Source organism: Cricetulus griseus, chromosome 6 (genome assembly GCF_003668045.3).
Source record: "Cricetulus griseus strain 17A/GY chromosome 6, alternate assembly CriGri-PICRH-1.0, whole genome shotgun sequence".
NCBI classification, from domain to species: Eukaryota; Metazoa; Chordata; class Mammalia; order Rodentia; family Cricetidae; genus Cricetulus; species Cricetulus griseus.
In genome coordinates this window covers 147,253,712-147,269,969 of record NC_048599.1, presented here as the reverse complement: position 1 = coordinate 147,269,969, position 16,258 = coordinate 147,253,712, and the positions used below count along the sequence as shown (strand labels likewise).

The following is a 16,258-nucleotide window of genomic DNA, read 5'->3' as shown; positions in this document are numbered from 1 at the left end:
TAGTACTGTTTTGTCTTCCAGCTCAAGTAACCAAAGTGGATGCTGGGGTTCTTACTCGGTTTCTAGAAGACAGGGCCTGAGAGGCCATGTGGCTAAGTGTGCTGGCAGGTTGATCTCCTACAGGGAATCAGAGGTTCTCAAGGGGAAGGACTAGTTGTCATTGACTTCAGTTTGGCTCTTTGTATAAATTAGGTGATCAGTGGCTGAGTCCCCTTCCTCTTCCGTGGCCTCACTTGACTTGTAAAGTGGCAGTGGTTGGTGCAGAGATTAAATGCAGGTGTGAAAGGCTTGTACTTTGCTCCTGGTACACACAGAAGAATAAATATGTGCCTACTCCTTTTCATTAAAAGGAGAGAAATTCTGCCTCTCATAAGGAACAGCAGATAATACTGTGACTCATGTATAGCAGCAAGACTGGCTGAGGAAGTTGGCTTGGTTAGAGTTCCTGAGACATCCTTCCGTCATTGACAGGCCCAGACTAACAGCCCAGCAGACAAGGCTGTGACATATGAGGGAGGTGACATTCACAATGCTGGTTTTGAGAAATAGAAACTGTATATGTTTATTTCCTTTCCCTTTTTGTTTTGAAATCTTGTCATTCATTAAGGCCAGACAGAGTGCAACAGGACTAAATATACCACCAGGGCAAAGCTCTAAAGTGAGAGCCAACAAAGCCAGGCCCTGCAAGCTCCTAACAAGCAACAGCAACACAAAGGCTCAATCACATCGAGATGCCACAGTTAGCCACTGAATGGACAAAAGTAAATATGGGATTTATCCAGATTTTATCAGCACACCAGTGTCCATATCAGGAGCAATAGAGACTGGGGCTCAAAGCACTGGGCTCCAGAGAAAGCCTCTCTGGGTTGAGTCTAGGCTTTCCCCCTTAGTAGCTGTGTGACTTCAGGCAAATTACTTAACCATCCTGTTCCAGGTTCATAATTGATTAAATAGGAGTCAATTAGTTACTTGCACATGAAATGTAAGCCCTGTAGATTCTGGTTCAGAGCACTGGCAGATAATATTGCTTAATGAGCTAGTGGATTCAGTTGACTTCAGACATGACCCTGTCGCAAAAGAATGAACCTTCACATGCTACCAAGACTCACGGGAAGTGCTCTGTGTTCATTTATGTAATTGTCAGCATCCATGGCTAATTATATGGCTTTCCTTGAGCCTTGTTTTTCATACCTGGATAATGGGGATATAGTATGTCACAGGCCTGTGATAAAGACAAGCCTGGCTAGGGTTGGTAGAGTCACTGTGGTATCTCTTATGACTAAGGGTGCCCAAGCACCTGTGTCCACCCTGCAGCAGGCACACATGACATGTTAGAGATGGAGCCAAGTTTCACTTTGAGACTCCAAGCAAGCTGGCATCAAGGCACCAGGTGTCTAGGAGAGCAGGTAGCCAGTAGGTCTTTCCCTGCCCTGCCACTATACCAAGGGGGGTACTTCCAGCTGTCCCGGATCACAAAGAGGCTAGCCAGAGGCTATACAGGCTGGGGATGGGGGGAGGGCAAGGTCATCTCAAGAGTCAGAGAGCAGAGCCTGGTGACGGGCACCTTCCCCAGTCTGAGTATCAGGCTCTCTGTAGCAGATGGCAGTGTTGCTGATGTCAAGTACAGGTGTGTACACACCCTGCCCTCCAGCCACTGTGGAAGGTACTGGGGACATTCCTCTTGGATCCTTCCAATAACAGCAGCAGGGCCACATGCATGCAGCCATCGAGGATCAGAGTGTATCTCATTGTCCTTGCAGACCCACGTGCCTCCCTGGTTGGTGCCCCCACCTCCCAGGAAGCACAAGTAAGGGCCAGAGCCACACAGGCGGGATGTCAGCATTGGGAGCCGGTGAGCTTTAGGTTTAAATATTAGGTAAACACTGTGCAAAGCTAAACAAGCTGGGCCAACATGTGTTCCACCCAGCCCAGGGCCTACCCTCTGTGTACTTCAGTCTGTCCCAAGTGAGTTGGAGATCCAGTGTGAGTCTACACTGTACTGCTGCCTAGACTCCACCCCTGCTAGGCTCTGTTGCCTTCTGTCCTTCCTGCTCTCAACTGTCAAGAGTCACTGTTACTACCTGCCTGGCTCCCTGTGTTGGTGTTGCTGGGTCTCATTCGAGCTTTCTGAGTAATTAAAACAAGCCCCCTGCTCACTTTTGTGTCACTAGTGAAGAGACAAGGTGGGCGGGTGGAAGGGTCTTTGCCAAAGCTCTGCTTTCCAGCCTTGGCTATGCTGCCCCCCACCCCCACCCCCAGGCCCTTCCTCTCTGGGCACTTGTGTGTCCTTGTCTATAAAATGGAATTGGGAACACCAGTGTTACCCCAGGGCAGCCCTGACGACGCACTAATTAAGGAGACCGGAGAGATGTAACATGGACGAATCTCTTGCTCTACTCTGTTAGCATGTGTTCAGCTCCCAGCATCCGTGTAAAATGCTGGCTGGGGGGTGGCAGCATGCCTGTGATTTCACTGCCTCAAAGCTGGAGACAGAACTCCCCAGAACAAGGTGGCTGGCTAGACTAGTCTGCACTGATGTACTCTGGGTTGACATGAGAGACCCTGTCTCAGTGAATAAAGACTTCCAACATCAGCCTGGGGTGTACATACACTGCGCTCACACACATGCAAACATGCATTCCAGTAGTGAAAATGGGAGGAAGGGGATTATTTGATGTGTTCCTATTGGGTCTAGTGACCCCCTAACTCAGTCTTTGGGGCACTTACTGATGTTTAGGTTTAAGAACTAGACAAGAGGTGTGCATAGCTAACTGCCCACCATCAACCCATCCGACTCACCACAGCAGCCTGTCTTTCAGTGCTTTCACAAGTTGTTAGAACTTCTGAGACCACTTCCTAGTGAGACGAACTCCTCCTCTGGCTGGTACCAGCCTGGGCGTTTCTCTTCCTGCAGTAGGAGACTGCTGGAGAAGTCCCCATTTCTTGAAGCACATTGTCTCAATAGCCTGCTAGCCAAAGGGAGAGGACATGCATGTCTCTAGAGTGTCTTCATCCTGCAAGCCGATAACACCAGCATCCCCTGAGTCTGGGGCCCTTTCTGGCAAAAAACAGGAAGAGGACTTTCTCTCTCAGCTCTGACTTCTTTCTCTCATTCCCCTGCATCATATCTTAGGGTCTTCTTGGGCTCTGATGATATTCTCAAGGATAAATAAATGACCAAAACATGTCAGTTAGGGGATGGAGAGAAATGCAGAAGTGCTGGGAGTGTGGACCGTTTGGTAGAGAGCCTGCCAAGCATACATGGAACCTGAATTCTATTCCCAGCAGCTCATGAAGAGGGCATGGTGGTACATGCCTGTAATCTCAGCACAGAAGTTCAGGGTGATCCTGGGCTATATAGGGAGTTTGAGGTCAGCCTTGGTACATGAGCAGACAGTGTCTCGTGATGTCACCGGATGAGAATCTGAGAAGGTACTTGAGCAGCCCCCTGGACCCAGTGCCACCCAGGCACATGGCACACCTATTCAAGCATTTAGGATGATGCTTCAGTCAGGATTCAGCTACAGTCACCATGACTCTTGCTGGCCTCCTCTTCCTTGGCCAGTCTCTCACCTTAGCAAAGAGGTCCTGACTCACAGTGTTGCATGTTTTGTCACCAGGAACCGCCCAGAGGTTTTGACGGTGACCCCATGGAAGGCGCCAATTGTGTGGGAAGGCACTTATGACAGAGCTCTGCTGGAAAAGTATTATGCCAGACAGAAAATCACCGTGGGGCTGACGGTTTTTGCTGTGGGAAAGTAAGCAAAAATGACAAACTTGCCCTTGATTTTTTTTTTTCTTGTTTTACCATCAAAGTCATTGTGAGGGACCCGTAGCCCTACAGAAGCCTCCCTTACTTTGAGTTACTAGGAAGGAGACTTCCATTTCCTTTCTGATGACAGCTGAGGAGCAAAATCAATAGTAGGTAAGTCCACCCATTCCCACCACAGAACGGAGAGAACTGTCTTCAGTGCCACCGGAACCCAGAGCTAAGAGCATGCCTGCCGCTCCCTCCTCCCTGACCTCTAGGGCTTTCCTAGGGAGGCCCCAAATGCCAGCTGTTAATGCCCAGGACCAAGGACGGGGTTAGAAGTTGTGGAGTGTGCTCTGTGCTCCATGGTTTCCAGGCTGACATGTGGCTGCTGCTCTCTCATGGGCCCCTCTGGTCCTGTCTACTGGACCTTCCCGGAGGATTTGACCCTGGTGTTGGATGATCAGAACCTGCTGAGCCTGGACAGGTTCTGGCTGCAGCAGCTTCCACTTCCTTATTTAGAGCTGGATGCAGAAACATTGTACTCATTCTTGAAGCTATGCCATTGGTTTTAGTCTAACCCATTTTGTTTTCTTAGTGCATTAACCATTTTCCCCTAAACTAAAACATTAGGTTTATATTTTCATTCTTTTTTTCCTTTTCTTTCTTTCTTTCTTTCTTTCTTTTCTTGAGGCAGAGTTGCATTTTTAAGGATGTTTTAAGAAAGGACAAGTCAGGATTATGAGAGAGCCACCAACAAAGTAAGACATATTGGAGAGTGTGTGAGTGTAGGCTTCTCTGAGAGAATCACCCTCTGTTTAAAAAAAAAAAAAAAAAAAAAAAGTTTTGTATCTAGTGTGTGTGTGTAGGTCAGACGATGACTTTCAGGAGTTGGCTCTCTTCTTCCACTATGTGGGTTCTGGGGATCCAACTTAAGTCTTCAGGCTTGGCAGCAAGTGCCCTTACATACTGAGAATTCTTACTGTTATGTTTCTTTTTCTGCCCTCTGAGCCTCTGTGTTGGAACCTCTTATGAAAAAGTGACAAAATCAACAGGATGTTGACTCCCCTGCCATGTTCAAAAGGAGTAGAAGGGGCAGTTTGGCCTGACCTTGATCTTTGACAAGAACCTAAAAGACAGCACCGTGATGATGCCACAGGGCCCCCACAGCGCCCAGTGCTGTCTTTGGGAAGTTTTAGCATTGCTCAGTGTGCTGAGTCCCTGGGGTCCAATGGCATCCCAATGGGAAACAGTGGCTGTGGAGTTTGGACATTTCACTAGAAGAATTTGTATTTTTTAGGGTGGGATTCAAGGCTCAACTTAGCAAACACTTTTGGCACAGAAGGGAAAGACAGCTATATTACACATTGATTTGATCCCCAAAGAACAAAATGAACCCACTGTCTCACAATGCTATCAACCATCCAATTACAACTTTGCAGGAAAATAGAAAACAAAACAATAAAAAAAAGTCCTACAACTGCCTCCCACTTCCTGGTGAAAGCCGTGCTCCCAGCTAGGCCAGTCTGCAGTGGTGAATCCCAGAGGAAATGCACCTGGACCTCCGGGAGGTGTGACTTTTGCTTTGCTTTTTATCTCAGTGCCTGGAGTCAACTGTGATACCTTAACCTCTTAAACATCCTCAGATGTCACAGTGACACTGCCCTACACTCCCCTAAGCATTGTTTCCCCGAACTTCAGGCACATTAGTTTTTCTTGAAGTTCAGAGTACAGAAGTCTGTCTTGACCTCCAGCCATGGAGTCATGTCAGAGCTCTCTTTTACCACTGGGATATATTTGCCCCACCCAAAGAATCAGTACTAGAAACCTTGAGCTTTGCAATGCCAACAGTAAAAGTGAAATTTATTTCGATGGCAAAGAACAACCCAAGCATCAAGAAAAACAAAACAGAGATTGGAGAGATGGCTCAGTGGTTGATAGTATTGGCTGCCCTTCTAGTGGACCCAGGGTTCAATTCCCAGCACTCACATGGTGTGAGGAAAAAGGGCAGCCAAAGAAACACACTTGGTCCCTGGAATCAGACCCAGAGAAAGAAATACATCCTGGCCCTAAAATTAGAGCCAAAAGACTAAAAAGGACCAGTGAAAGAAACATACTTTGGCCCTGAAACCAGAGCCAAATCTGACCCTAATCCTGTGCAGAAAACCAACCAATCCCTGAGCAGGAGATTTAGCCATTCAGAGCTCAGGGATTGAAATCTGGCCAATCCCCACCCTGGAAATCTCCCTGGAAAAACTCCCCTAAGATTCCCCATATAAACCCTGTATCTGTTCAGCTTGTGGCTGCCTGGATTCTTCCCTCCCAATAAATCTCTTCAATGATGTTTGAGGTGAGACCTTCTTTCACCAGAGAGCAGATCGGAGTAGGGCTGTAACACTTTGCTGCTCTCCTTGCCGAACTGTAACAACTTTACCAGGGAAGCCCTCTCCTGCAGGAGCAGAGCTGATACACTGGGAAGCCGTTCCCTGAAGCAGGGCTGTAAGCTGCTATGCTTACTGTGACCTGTGGTATTCCTTGGCTCCTGATTGCCAGAATACCTTTCCATCTGAGCTGTAACACTCAGTATTCTTCGGCTTTCAAGTGCCGTAATCCATCCCATCCGATCTGTCAAAATGCTTACACATGGCAGCTCACAACTGTCTGTAACTCCAGTTCCAGGGGATCTGGCAACTTCACACAGGCATACACACAAGCAAAACACAAATGCACATAAAAATAAATTATTGGAAAAAAAAAGAGAGAATGCAAGTATTTTTTAAAAAAGAAAAAAACACTAGTCATTCTGCTTGGCTAGTTGTGTGCTCAGTAAACTATGGTCCGTAGTCTCTGTGTGTAAGTTTGAGGTTTGGAAAGGGACCATCTGACTTCCCCCTCATCTCTGCAGTCTCCTTGGCATGAATTGGGAAAATAGTCTGTAGCTTGAGCTTGTATAAGGCATCACTATAATGTCACTCAAATGATAAATAGACAAATTGACAAATCTCATCTGTTAGAATGGCAAAAAAAAAAAAAACTGCCAATACCAAATGTTGAAAAGGTGTGAAGTAATCAGAATCCTTGTTTACTGCTAGTGGGAATATAATATGGTACAGCCATCTTGGGAGAAATTTTGGCAGTTGCTTGCAAAATTGAACATGCTCTTATCATAATCTAATCATCAAATTCCTTGGTATTAACCCAAGTGAGTTGAAAAATGTCTACACAAAAACCTGCATATAGATATTCTTAAAAGCTTTATTCATAATTGCTAAAACTTGGGAGCAGACAAGTTTTCCTTTGACAGGCAAATGTAAAAAATGAATTGTGGTCCATTCAGATAACAGAATATTATTCATTGCTAAAAAGTGAGCTATGAAGCCATAGAAAGCAAGGAGAAATTTTTGTCACTAAGTGAAGAACCTAATCTGGGAAGGTTCCTATGCTGTCAGTATTATATCACCTTGTCACAGCTGGAGGCACCAGAGAGGAGGAGCCTCAGATCAGGCTGCAGGGCATTTTCTAATGACTAATTGATGGCGGAGAGCCCAGCCCATTGTGGGTGGGGCTATCCCTGGGCTGGTGGTCCTGTATTCTATAAGAAAGCAGACTAAGACATGAGGGACAAGCCATAAGCAGCACACCTCCATGGCTTCTGCATCAGCTTCTGCCTCCAGGTTCCTACCCTGTTTGAGTTCCTGTCATGTCACTTCAGTGGGTTACTATGTGAATGTGTGAGCCAAATAATTTTCCTTCTGAACTTGCTTTTGGTGTTGGTGTTCCACCAAGGGCAACAGTAACCTTATGACAGGTCCATACTGCCCTGCTTTGGATTCTGATTCTGGAAGAGGCAAAACTATAGTGTTAGGAACAAGATTATTGACTCAAGAGCTGGGGGAGAGAGGAGGAGAAAAGAAGAGCCTAGAAGATTCTTAGGGTAGTGAAGCTATTCTGAATGATACCACAGCGGTGGATATGCCTGGCATTGTGCTTTTGCACATTTCCCAAAGTGAACCTTAGTAGAAACTATGTTGTCAGTGGAAGTGACAACTGTTACAAACCTGCTGTCTGGAGCATGGTGGTCCTAGTAGGAAGGTTGTTCATTTGTCTAGGCAGGAGGCATTTGGGTACTCCCAATACTTTCAGCTCAGTTTTGCTCAGAATTCAAAATACAGAAGTATTAAAATATAGCCAGACTGTAGCTTAGATGGTTGACTAAGCTTTGCAGTGGAGCTCTAGGTTTGATCCCAGGTACCACAAAAACTGCACGTGTTGTGGCATGTTTGTAATCCTAGCAGGAGTATGAGAAGTTCAAGGTCATTCTTGGCTGCATAGTGAGTTTGAGGCTAGCCTGACATACATGATAACCTGTCTCAAAAAAAAAAGTTAAATTAAGAGAATCAGAGACTGTTCCAGTATTTGGATGGATTTGTAACATCATTATTTGTCTGGATGATACACTGGTGTTTGAGGTAACCAGTAGGAGGTTTGTAGAATGGCCAGGCAATGTGGGGATTTCCATCTTCCACCATTCCCTGCATCACAGAGGATGATGGGACGGTGCCGGTGGGAGTCGATCTCCATCCTACACACCATTCCTCGTATCACAAAGGAGGGTGGGACAGTGCTATGCTTAGACTTAACAAAACACAGAGAAGATAAGGTTGTTATGAATGCCCGCTGGACATGGGCAACATACTTGCTTTGCATTTGGCCTGGCAGTAGCGACACTGGCCTCAGGGTATTCCAGGGCTACACCTTCTTTGATGGCAGGCTTCCAAATTTGAGAACAGAGCCTTACCGTGAGGCTTACTGCAAAGCGGGTAGTTGAAAACACATACCTCTCAGGCTGGCCTGCTTCCAAGAGCAGGAGGACAGGGCTATGCATGCCCAGTTGTTCTTACAGAGTTGGCAGTGGCAGAAGTTATTCCACTTTCCCTGAGGACTGGGAAAGGACCAGCTGGTGGAGAGGAGCCAGGGTGCTGAACTAGCATGTGTCCCCGTGAGGGTACTAGTGATGGTTAAACATGTCCCCCTCTGTTTCAGGTACATAGAGCATTATTTGGAAGATTTTCTGGAGTCTGCTAACAGGTACTTCATGGTTGGCCACAGGGTCATATTTTATGTCATGGTGGACGATGCCTCCAGAATGCCTTCTATACACCTGAGTCCTCTGCATTCCTTACAAGTGTTTGAGATCAAGTCCGAGAAGCGATGGCAGGACATCAGCATGATGCGGATGAAGACCATCGGGGAGCACATCCTGTCCCACATACAGCACGAGGTCGACTTCCTCTTCTGCATGGACGTGGATCAGGTCTTTCAAGACAATTTCGGTGTGGAGACTCTGGGCCAGTTGGTAGCTCAGCTCCAGGCCTGGTGGTACAAGGCCGATCGTGACAAGTTTACCTATGAGAGGCGGAAACTGTCGGCGGCGTACATCCCGTTTGGGCAGGGGGATTTTTATTACCACGCAGCCATTTTTGGAGGAACACCCATTCACATTCTCAACCTCACCCGAGAGTGCTTTGAGGGAATCCTCCAGGACAAGAGCAATGACATCGAAGCAGAGTGGCACGATGAGAGCCACCTCAACAAATACTTCCTTTTCAACAAACCCACTAAAATCTTATCTCCAGAATACTGTTGGGACTATCAGATAGGCTTGCCTTCAGAAATTAAAAATGTAAAGGTAGCCTGGCAGACAAAAGAGTATAGTTTGGTTAGGAGTAATGTCTGACTTCAAATTGTGCTGGCAGGTTTCTAAATTTGACAGAGAATTATTCTGGCTAATTCCTCAAAAAAGTAATAACAGTTGATTTTACCTTAAAAATCAAAACCAAAACCCACCAACATGGCAAACACATACTATTTATTTCTCCTTATAACTTTGAGCCTTGTAATATGTGGGAAGGAGGTTATGGCAAGTAATCAAATGTAAATTCTCAGCGATTTCTTATATATTCTGGGTTTGGAGGAAATACTACATAAGCTGAAATCAAAATTAATTTGCCATAGGTAAATACAAAGCCAGAACGTTCTACCCAGTATGTCAGATAGCTTACTGGAGAACAGGGTGCTAAGAGAAGTGCTTGGCAACAAGATGGGCTGATCGGCGTGAGGGGCACTATCCCCTTGGCCTTCCTGGTAGGGAGGGTTCTAGAGCAACACGGAAAGACTTTGCAGCAGGAGATCTGTAATGAGGACACCTCGTGGTCTTCAAAGGCTTTCCAACTAATGCTTCAGGCCACTGGCAGTTCAGACTCCATTGGGCTAATGTCTGGCTTCTGTCTATAAGGAAGGTAGAGAGTACCAATGGGTATCATGGTGGCACATGTTCAGTGTCCCAGTAAATTTGGGGCTGTCGACTTAGAGTTTGTGCTATACTGGAGGGACAGGGCATGGGTCAGTACTTGAACTGAGTTGCAAATACAGGCAGCTTCTTAACGGTGCCTAATAGCAGGAATCGAATGGAAGGCGCCTAAGTCATATTCCGTGTTGAGCACTGTGGTGAGAGGAGTGTGTGGCTTTAGGGAAGGAGAAGGCCGAAGTGGACTACAAGGACCTGATTTCCATGGGAAGACACTCTGTCATCTGGTTCTACCACCTCTGAACCTCAAGCTTCCTCAGCCCATCATACTCCAGCATGGAGGATTGGAATCAAGAGAAAGCCCTCCATTGTGTGACCTCATTTCCCCCTGTTCTGTCTGCACTATCCAAGTGCAACAGCCAGACAGACGTACTGGACAACATGGGCAGCTGACTCAATAGCAATGGGAGACCCAGTCACCATAACTGAGCTGCTAAATGTTCAGTTCCCTTCTCTGAGGGGACCTTAAAATCTTCTATATTATCAGTGGTTCTCAAACTGTGGGTCGTGTCCCTTACAGTGGTCACATATCAAATATACTGCATATCAGATATTTACGTTATGGTTCATAACAGTAACAAAGTCACAATTATGAAGTAGCAACAAATAATTTAATAAATTAATAAATTGACATGAGGAACTGTATTAAAGGATTGCAGCATTAGGAAGGTTGAGAACCACTGCTCTGTATGGTAACTTAAGCAAATCAGTATAAAGGGGGTTGTCAGTCTGTGTTTCCATATGTCCGTATATTTATATTTTGCTTGTCTTCCAGTTGTGTCATCTGTTTCCATTTTCAAGCAATTTATTTAAAATGCCATTGCACTGTCTTGAGGTATGGTGTGAAGGGCTTCAATAAAAAAGGAGCTTGCATTTTGTCTACAGTGAACCACCTCTTACTCTTCAATAGTTTAAAAAAAAGTCCCATACCCAGCAGCAACAAACCACCCCCCCAAAAAAAAATTCCCAGATTTGTGGGATTGCGAAAGGAAGTAGAGACAACACATTGGCTAAGATCTCTGCCTCTCTGTCACTCAGGTTGTGCGGGATCTGGTCTAAAGTGGGAGAGTTTAATGTCTTAAGTCTTGAATCAAAGAAATGATCTGTCCTGAAAGTGTAGAAAAAAGGCTGAAGGAATTTTGAGGGAACTTTCTGACTTTTAAAAATCCATCTAAATTTAAATACTTAGTAAATTTAGGGTGTTATTAAAGGTAATGTTTAAACATTTTTAAAGTAAGAATCCTGGTTTATAATTGAATAAATTATTTTTCTCAGTATATTCTGGTCTGGTCATGGATTATGCATTTTCTTCCAGAGATGTTGAAAAGTATCAGTTATGATTGTAATTGTATAGGGTTTTAGGACCTTAGGCTCAGAAAAGCTGCCATGACCTCCTGGGCCTGTTCTATTACAGAGAGAGGACTACAGAGTGCAGGGTGTCACTCCCACATTATAAAGCTGTGTGTGTGTGTGTGTGTGTGTGTGTGTGTGTGTGTGTCTGAGTGTGGAGGGGTTGACACTGATGTCTTCCTCAGTTGTCCTTCACCCTTACAGCTGCATGCTGTTCCCCTCTCCCCCACATATATTTTCTGTGCGTTCTCAGGAATCAAGTTTATCAACTCAGCCGTTTTCCCAGCCCAGCCGTGCTCCCCTCCCTCCCAGTGTAAATGAAGTGTCTCTAAGGGAGTTACTGGCTTGAGTTAGCTGGCCAACTACAACTGGAAGGCAGCAGTAGCTGTGAGGGCCAAGACTGACTAAAAGAGGAAGCAGGCAGAGCCCCAGCATTTCTCTCCGCTTCCTGACTAGGTGCAGTGTGACTGAGGTGCCTCACGTCCTAGCTGCCACGACTTCCTCCTTCGTGGTCTGGCAGACAGAACCTTCTTGCTGTGGTTCACAAGCTAGGAACTCGAGGGTTGCAGCTTGTGTTCAGGCTGAGGCTCTGAGCTGGAGCAGACACGGTTTGGTGCCCATGGGGCGGGGATCAGCAAGTCAGTGCCTCTCAGTGTGGGACTTGCTCCCTTCCCTGCCCTTGCAGCCATTTGGCAGTGGCAATATCTGCGTTTTTTGCTTGTCACAACCCATGTGTAAGGGTGGGTGCTAGTGGCATTTAGTGGAACACTGGAACACTGAGCTAAATGTTTTACAATGCTCAGATGCACAGGGCGGTAAACCCCAACCCAAGAGTGTCATTAGTGCCAATCTCAGAGCCCTGGTGTCATGTTCTTTCAGATTTCACTAACAGAAACATCTTGTTTGTGTGGGAAATGGCCCGATTAAGCCTCAGCAGTTCTAGAGCTCACTTCCTCCCTAGATTCCAGAGCTCAAACAGAGGAGTTCCCTCTAGTGGACACCAGGGGGCAGGAGTTCCAAAGATAACCAGTTTCTGAAGTGATTAAAAAACATTTGATGCTATTGAAGGTGGCATATTTGTAGAAATGGTGTTGCTTCTGTAGATAAATGAAACTAGCCCTACAAGCTTAGAGGGTGCCGCTGTGAAAAGTTAGGGAAAATAAGAACATTTACAATGACTTGGCTGTAACTGTCCAGAGGGAGAGAGGTTCCTGTCTTGGCTAAACAGCTTGGTTATGAAGACCAGGAGTAGTCTTGATCTGTTTAAGCCTCACAGGGTTTCCTGGAGGGCAGTGGTCTATGGAAGACAGGGGTGAGATGACTAATAAGCATGTCTGTGAGAGCCCATGATCCACCGGTGACATCACCATGGCATGTGAAGCCCTCATGGAAATCAGCAAGACCCTCGGCCACCTTTCTTCTTCCTTTCCCTCCTTTCTCGTTTGTGTCCTTTTTTGTATCACTTGTGAACACTTCATAATCACATCACTATAGCCAGGGCGTGAGCAAGAACCAAGGGCATGGAAGGTCTCAAAGCTGAAAACAGCGCTGTCCTAAGAGAGCTGCTATCGGTGTGACCACCAACTCTACGGCTGTAACTGGGTGTCCCGCCCTCGAGAAGTAGCTTCCACTTCTGGCCATGAATCCAGACATCCTTCCCATACATCCAAAAACCATCCTTCCATCGTGATCCAAAGTTGTTCTGCAACACTTCAGCACAGCCCCCTAGCACAGCAGGACACAGGTGTCTACAGATTGAGGGACTGGGTTTCTTAAGAGTATTTAACAATTGCTTCTATGGGTCGTATAGGTAGCTAATTTGACTGTTAATTGGAGTTTTTAGGGTCAGAGTCTGGGCCCTGGCAGCTCCAACTAGTTAACCTTGGCCACACATTCCCACTAGGCTTATTAAAGAAATAAGCCATGGTGAAAGTCACCGAGAGATTTATTCAATGTGGACACATTAGGAAGAGGAACAAATAAAGAGGTCCAATGACAGCCACCCTCAAGCCCTTCTTAGGAGTTCTGACACAAGGTTTATTTTATATTTAAGTAGAAAGTAAGGGGTATGCATAACTAGGCGTTCCTGGCCAAGGTGAGGTTTTACTGCTGTCAGCATCCCAGCTCCAGCCTGTCCTGAAGGACTATCTGACATGTTGTAGGGCTATGTGAAATGTTTCCAGGAGATAGGTTCCTCCTCTAGTGGGCATCAGTCTTCAGCCTTTTCATTTTCTCAGCACAAAATTCCTGTGGAGGACATGGCTATTCCTTATCAGAAGTCTGATGGTCAAAGTCAGGGACGTGTGTCTTGCTTGGACAGCTGCAGGCATGTTCTGCAGTTTGTGAAATGAACAGAGAGCTTAAATCACTCCTAAACATACTCCAGTTAATAGAAAGGCACAGTGGGAAGGGGAGACAATCACAGTAACGCTGATTTCAGGGAGAGACATGTTGGTTATCTGCTCCAAGGGTGCTACAGTTCTCCCCATAAAGCTTACAGTGAGGTTTGGGCCCAGGGGGCAGTGTTGAGTTGTGTTGGCCTTGAATGAGGAATTGCTTTTTTATGAGTGAGCAAGGCTTGCTCTGGAGATCAGTTTCTGTGAGGCTGAATGTTAGCAAGCAAGCCTGTCACCCCCCCCAAAAAAAAACCCTGTGGTATTCTCTCTCTCTCTCCCTCTCTCTCCCTCTCTCTCTCCCCCCTCTCTCTCTCTCTCTCTCTCTCTCTCTCTCTCTCTCTCTCTCTCTCTCTCATTTTCAAGACAGGGTTTCTCTGTGTAGCTTTGGAGCCTGTCCTGGAACTCATTTTGTAGACCAGGCTGGCCACAAGCTCACAGAGATCTGCCTGCCTCTGCCTCCTAAGTGCTGGGATTAAAGGTGTATGCCACCACTGGGCTCAAACCTGTGCTCTTCCACACAAAGCATGCCTGACTTAGTCTTGTGAGTTGAAGTGGCTGCAGGCTCTCACCAGAAACTCAGCTGATTCCAGTGACACACTCTTGGATTTCTGGAACTGGAAGCCACACATTTTTTCTTGTAAAGCACCCAGACTCCAGTATTTTGTGGTAGCAATGCAACACACACCAAGAAACAAGCACTAAAGAAGTGATTTAGAATTCAGTGGCCCTTGCTCCAAGTGTTCCGCCAAGGTGAGCTATAGCCTTCAACTACCTGCCCCATTGATCTCAAACCTACTTAACTACATAGGCAACGCTGGTCATCAGCGTCGTAGCCAGGATCAGTTGGAGACCTCCTATCCAGGCTGTCATGGAAAGCTCACCCGCCGCTTATTACATTTATCTGATGGACTGCAGGGCATTCACACCTGCAGGACACCACCTCCACATGCTCCAGAGAGTATATGGACAACCCAGATTGGGCTCAGTATTTTCTTCTTTTTCTCTTGCTTTGCTTTGGGGGAGGTCACAAGGGTAGGGGGTGGACCTAGGAAGACTGGGAAGTGAATGTGATCGGGTGCATTTTTCAAAATTTTCAAATAATAATCAATAAAAATGTTAGGTTAATCAAAAGTATAGTTAAAAAATAAATTGAATTTGAAAAAAGTGTTTAAATTTGAATTCTGCTCCGTTTTCTCTTTTAAATTAATAATTGTTTTATCATATTTATTATGTATCTATGTTAGTGCCCTGTAAGGTCCAAGGACATTCTGGGGGAATCTGCTCTCTCCTTCTACCATGTAGGTCCCAGGGACTGAACTCAGGTCCTCAGGCTTAGCAGCAAGCACCCCTACTCACTGAGCAGCTTCTCTGGCCCATTCCATTGTCTCTGGGAAACCAAATATACATACATACATACATACATACATACATACATACATACATACATGCATGCTACACTTTTTTCTTTTTAATGTGGAGCACTTCACAAATTTGGCTGTCATCCTCGCAAAGGGGTCATGCTAATCTTTTCTGTATCGCTCCAGTTTTAGTATATGTGCTGCCAAAGTCAGCACTATGCTACACTTCTTAGTAATTATCTCTTAGGTCAGGGATTCTGTTTAGATGTTTCTCAGTTACTGTCCTCTTTTTCATGTAAAGTGATTAGCATTGACTATTGAGTTCAAAGTTCCACCTTGGCTCCACTCTTCCCCCTCTAAACCCAGCCTCCCAGAGAAACCGCTGGAAGCCCAGTTCCTCTGGTGGTGGCCCAAGACCCCACCCAAAAGCTTACCATAGCAGGAACCACTTTAGGGCACATCATCACCCTGTGCCCCTACGGGTATTTAAACCACCCCCTTTAGAACAGCCATGTGTTTACTCTCCTGCTCCCTTTCCCGAGAGTCACCCAGGAATGCTTTGTTCAGATTAAACCTGGTCCTTTAAATTTAATTCAGCTGGATTTGGCTTGCTGTGTCCGCAGAGAAACCTCCTATTGGGTTACTAAAAATACCTATCATTGACATTTTATTTGCTCTCTTATTCTTCATGACTCAGTCAGTTGTTAATTCTATCCAGTAATATTTTTATTTCACATAGGTACTTTTTGGCTCGTTTTCTTTTTGAGATGGGGTTTTGCTATGTAACCCACAACAGCCCTACCTTGGCTTAGTGAGTGCTGGGATTATAAATCTGTCCCATTACACCTGGTTCTCAAACACATGTTTTATTTATTCATTTTTTGGAGACTGGTCTTCTATGTAGCACAGGCTGGTCTTAAACTCACTCTGTAGTCCAGAATGTCCAAGAACCCCTGCCTCAACCACCCAAGTGCTGAAATTACAGACATGCACCATTATGCCTAGCCCAAATACATGCTTTCAAGTTCTAGAATGT

General features: G+C 45.8%; 1 protein-coding gene and 1 non-coding gene across 4 annotated transcripts in view; one reads left to right on the top strand and one right to left on the bottom strand.

Annotated features, from left to right (window-relative positions):
* Ggta1 (glycoprotein alpha-galactosyltransferase 1 (inactive)) overlaps positions 1-11,371 on the top strand; it is a 65,919-nt gene extending 54,548 nt beyond the window's left edge. For all 3 annotated transcript variants that reach the window (XM_027423667.2, XM_027423664.2, XM_027423665.2), the window contains 2 exons: positions 3,621-3,758; positions 8,795-11,371. In XM_027423667.2, the coding sequence (XP_027279468.1) occupies positions 3,621-3,758; positions 8,795-9,488 (832 nt within the window). In that variant the 3' untranslated portion in view covers positions 9,489-11,371. The remainder of the gene's footprint in view (positions 1-3,620; positions 3,759-8,794) is intronic.
* Positions 11,372-15,331: 3,960 nt separating this feature from the next.
* On the bottom strand, positions 15,332-15,438 carry LOC113836531. Its single transcript, XR_003486857.1, has one exon. It is a non-coding gene; the product is annotated as a U6 spliceosomal RNA (small nuclear RNA).
* Positions 15,439-16,258: the final 820 nt, after the last annotated feature.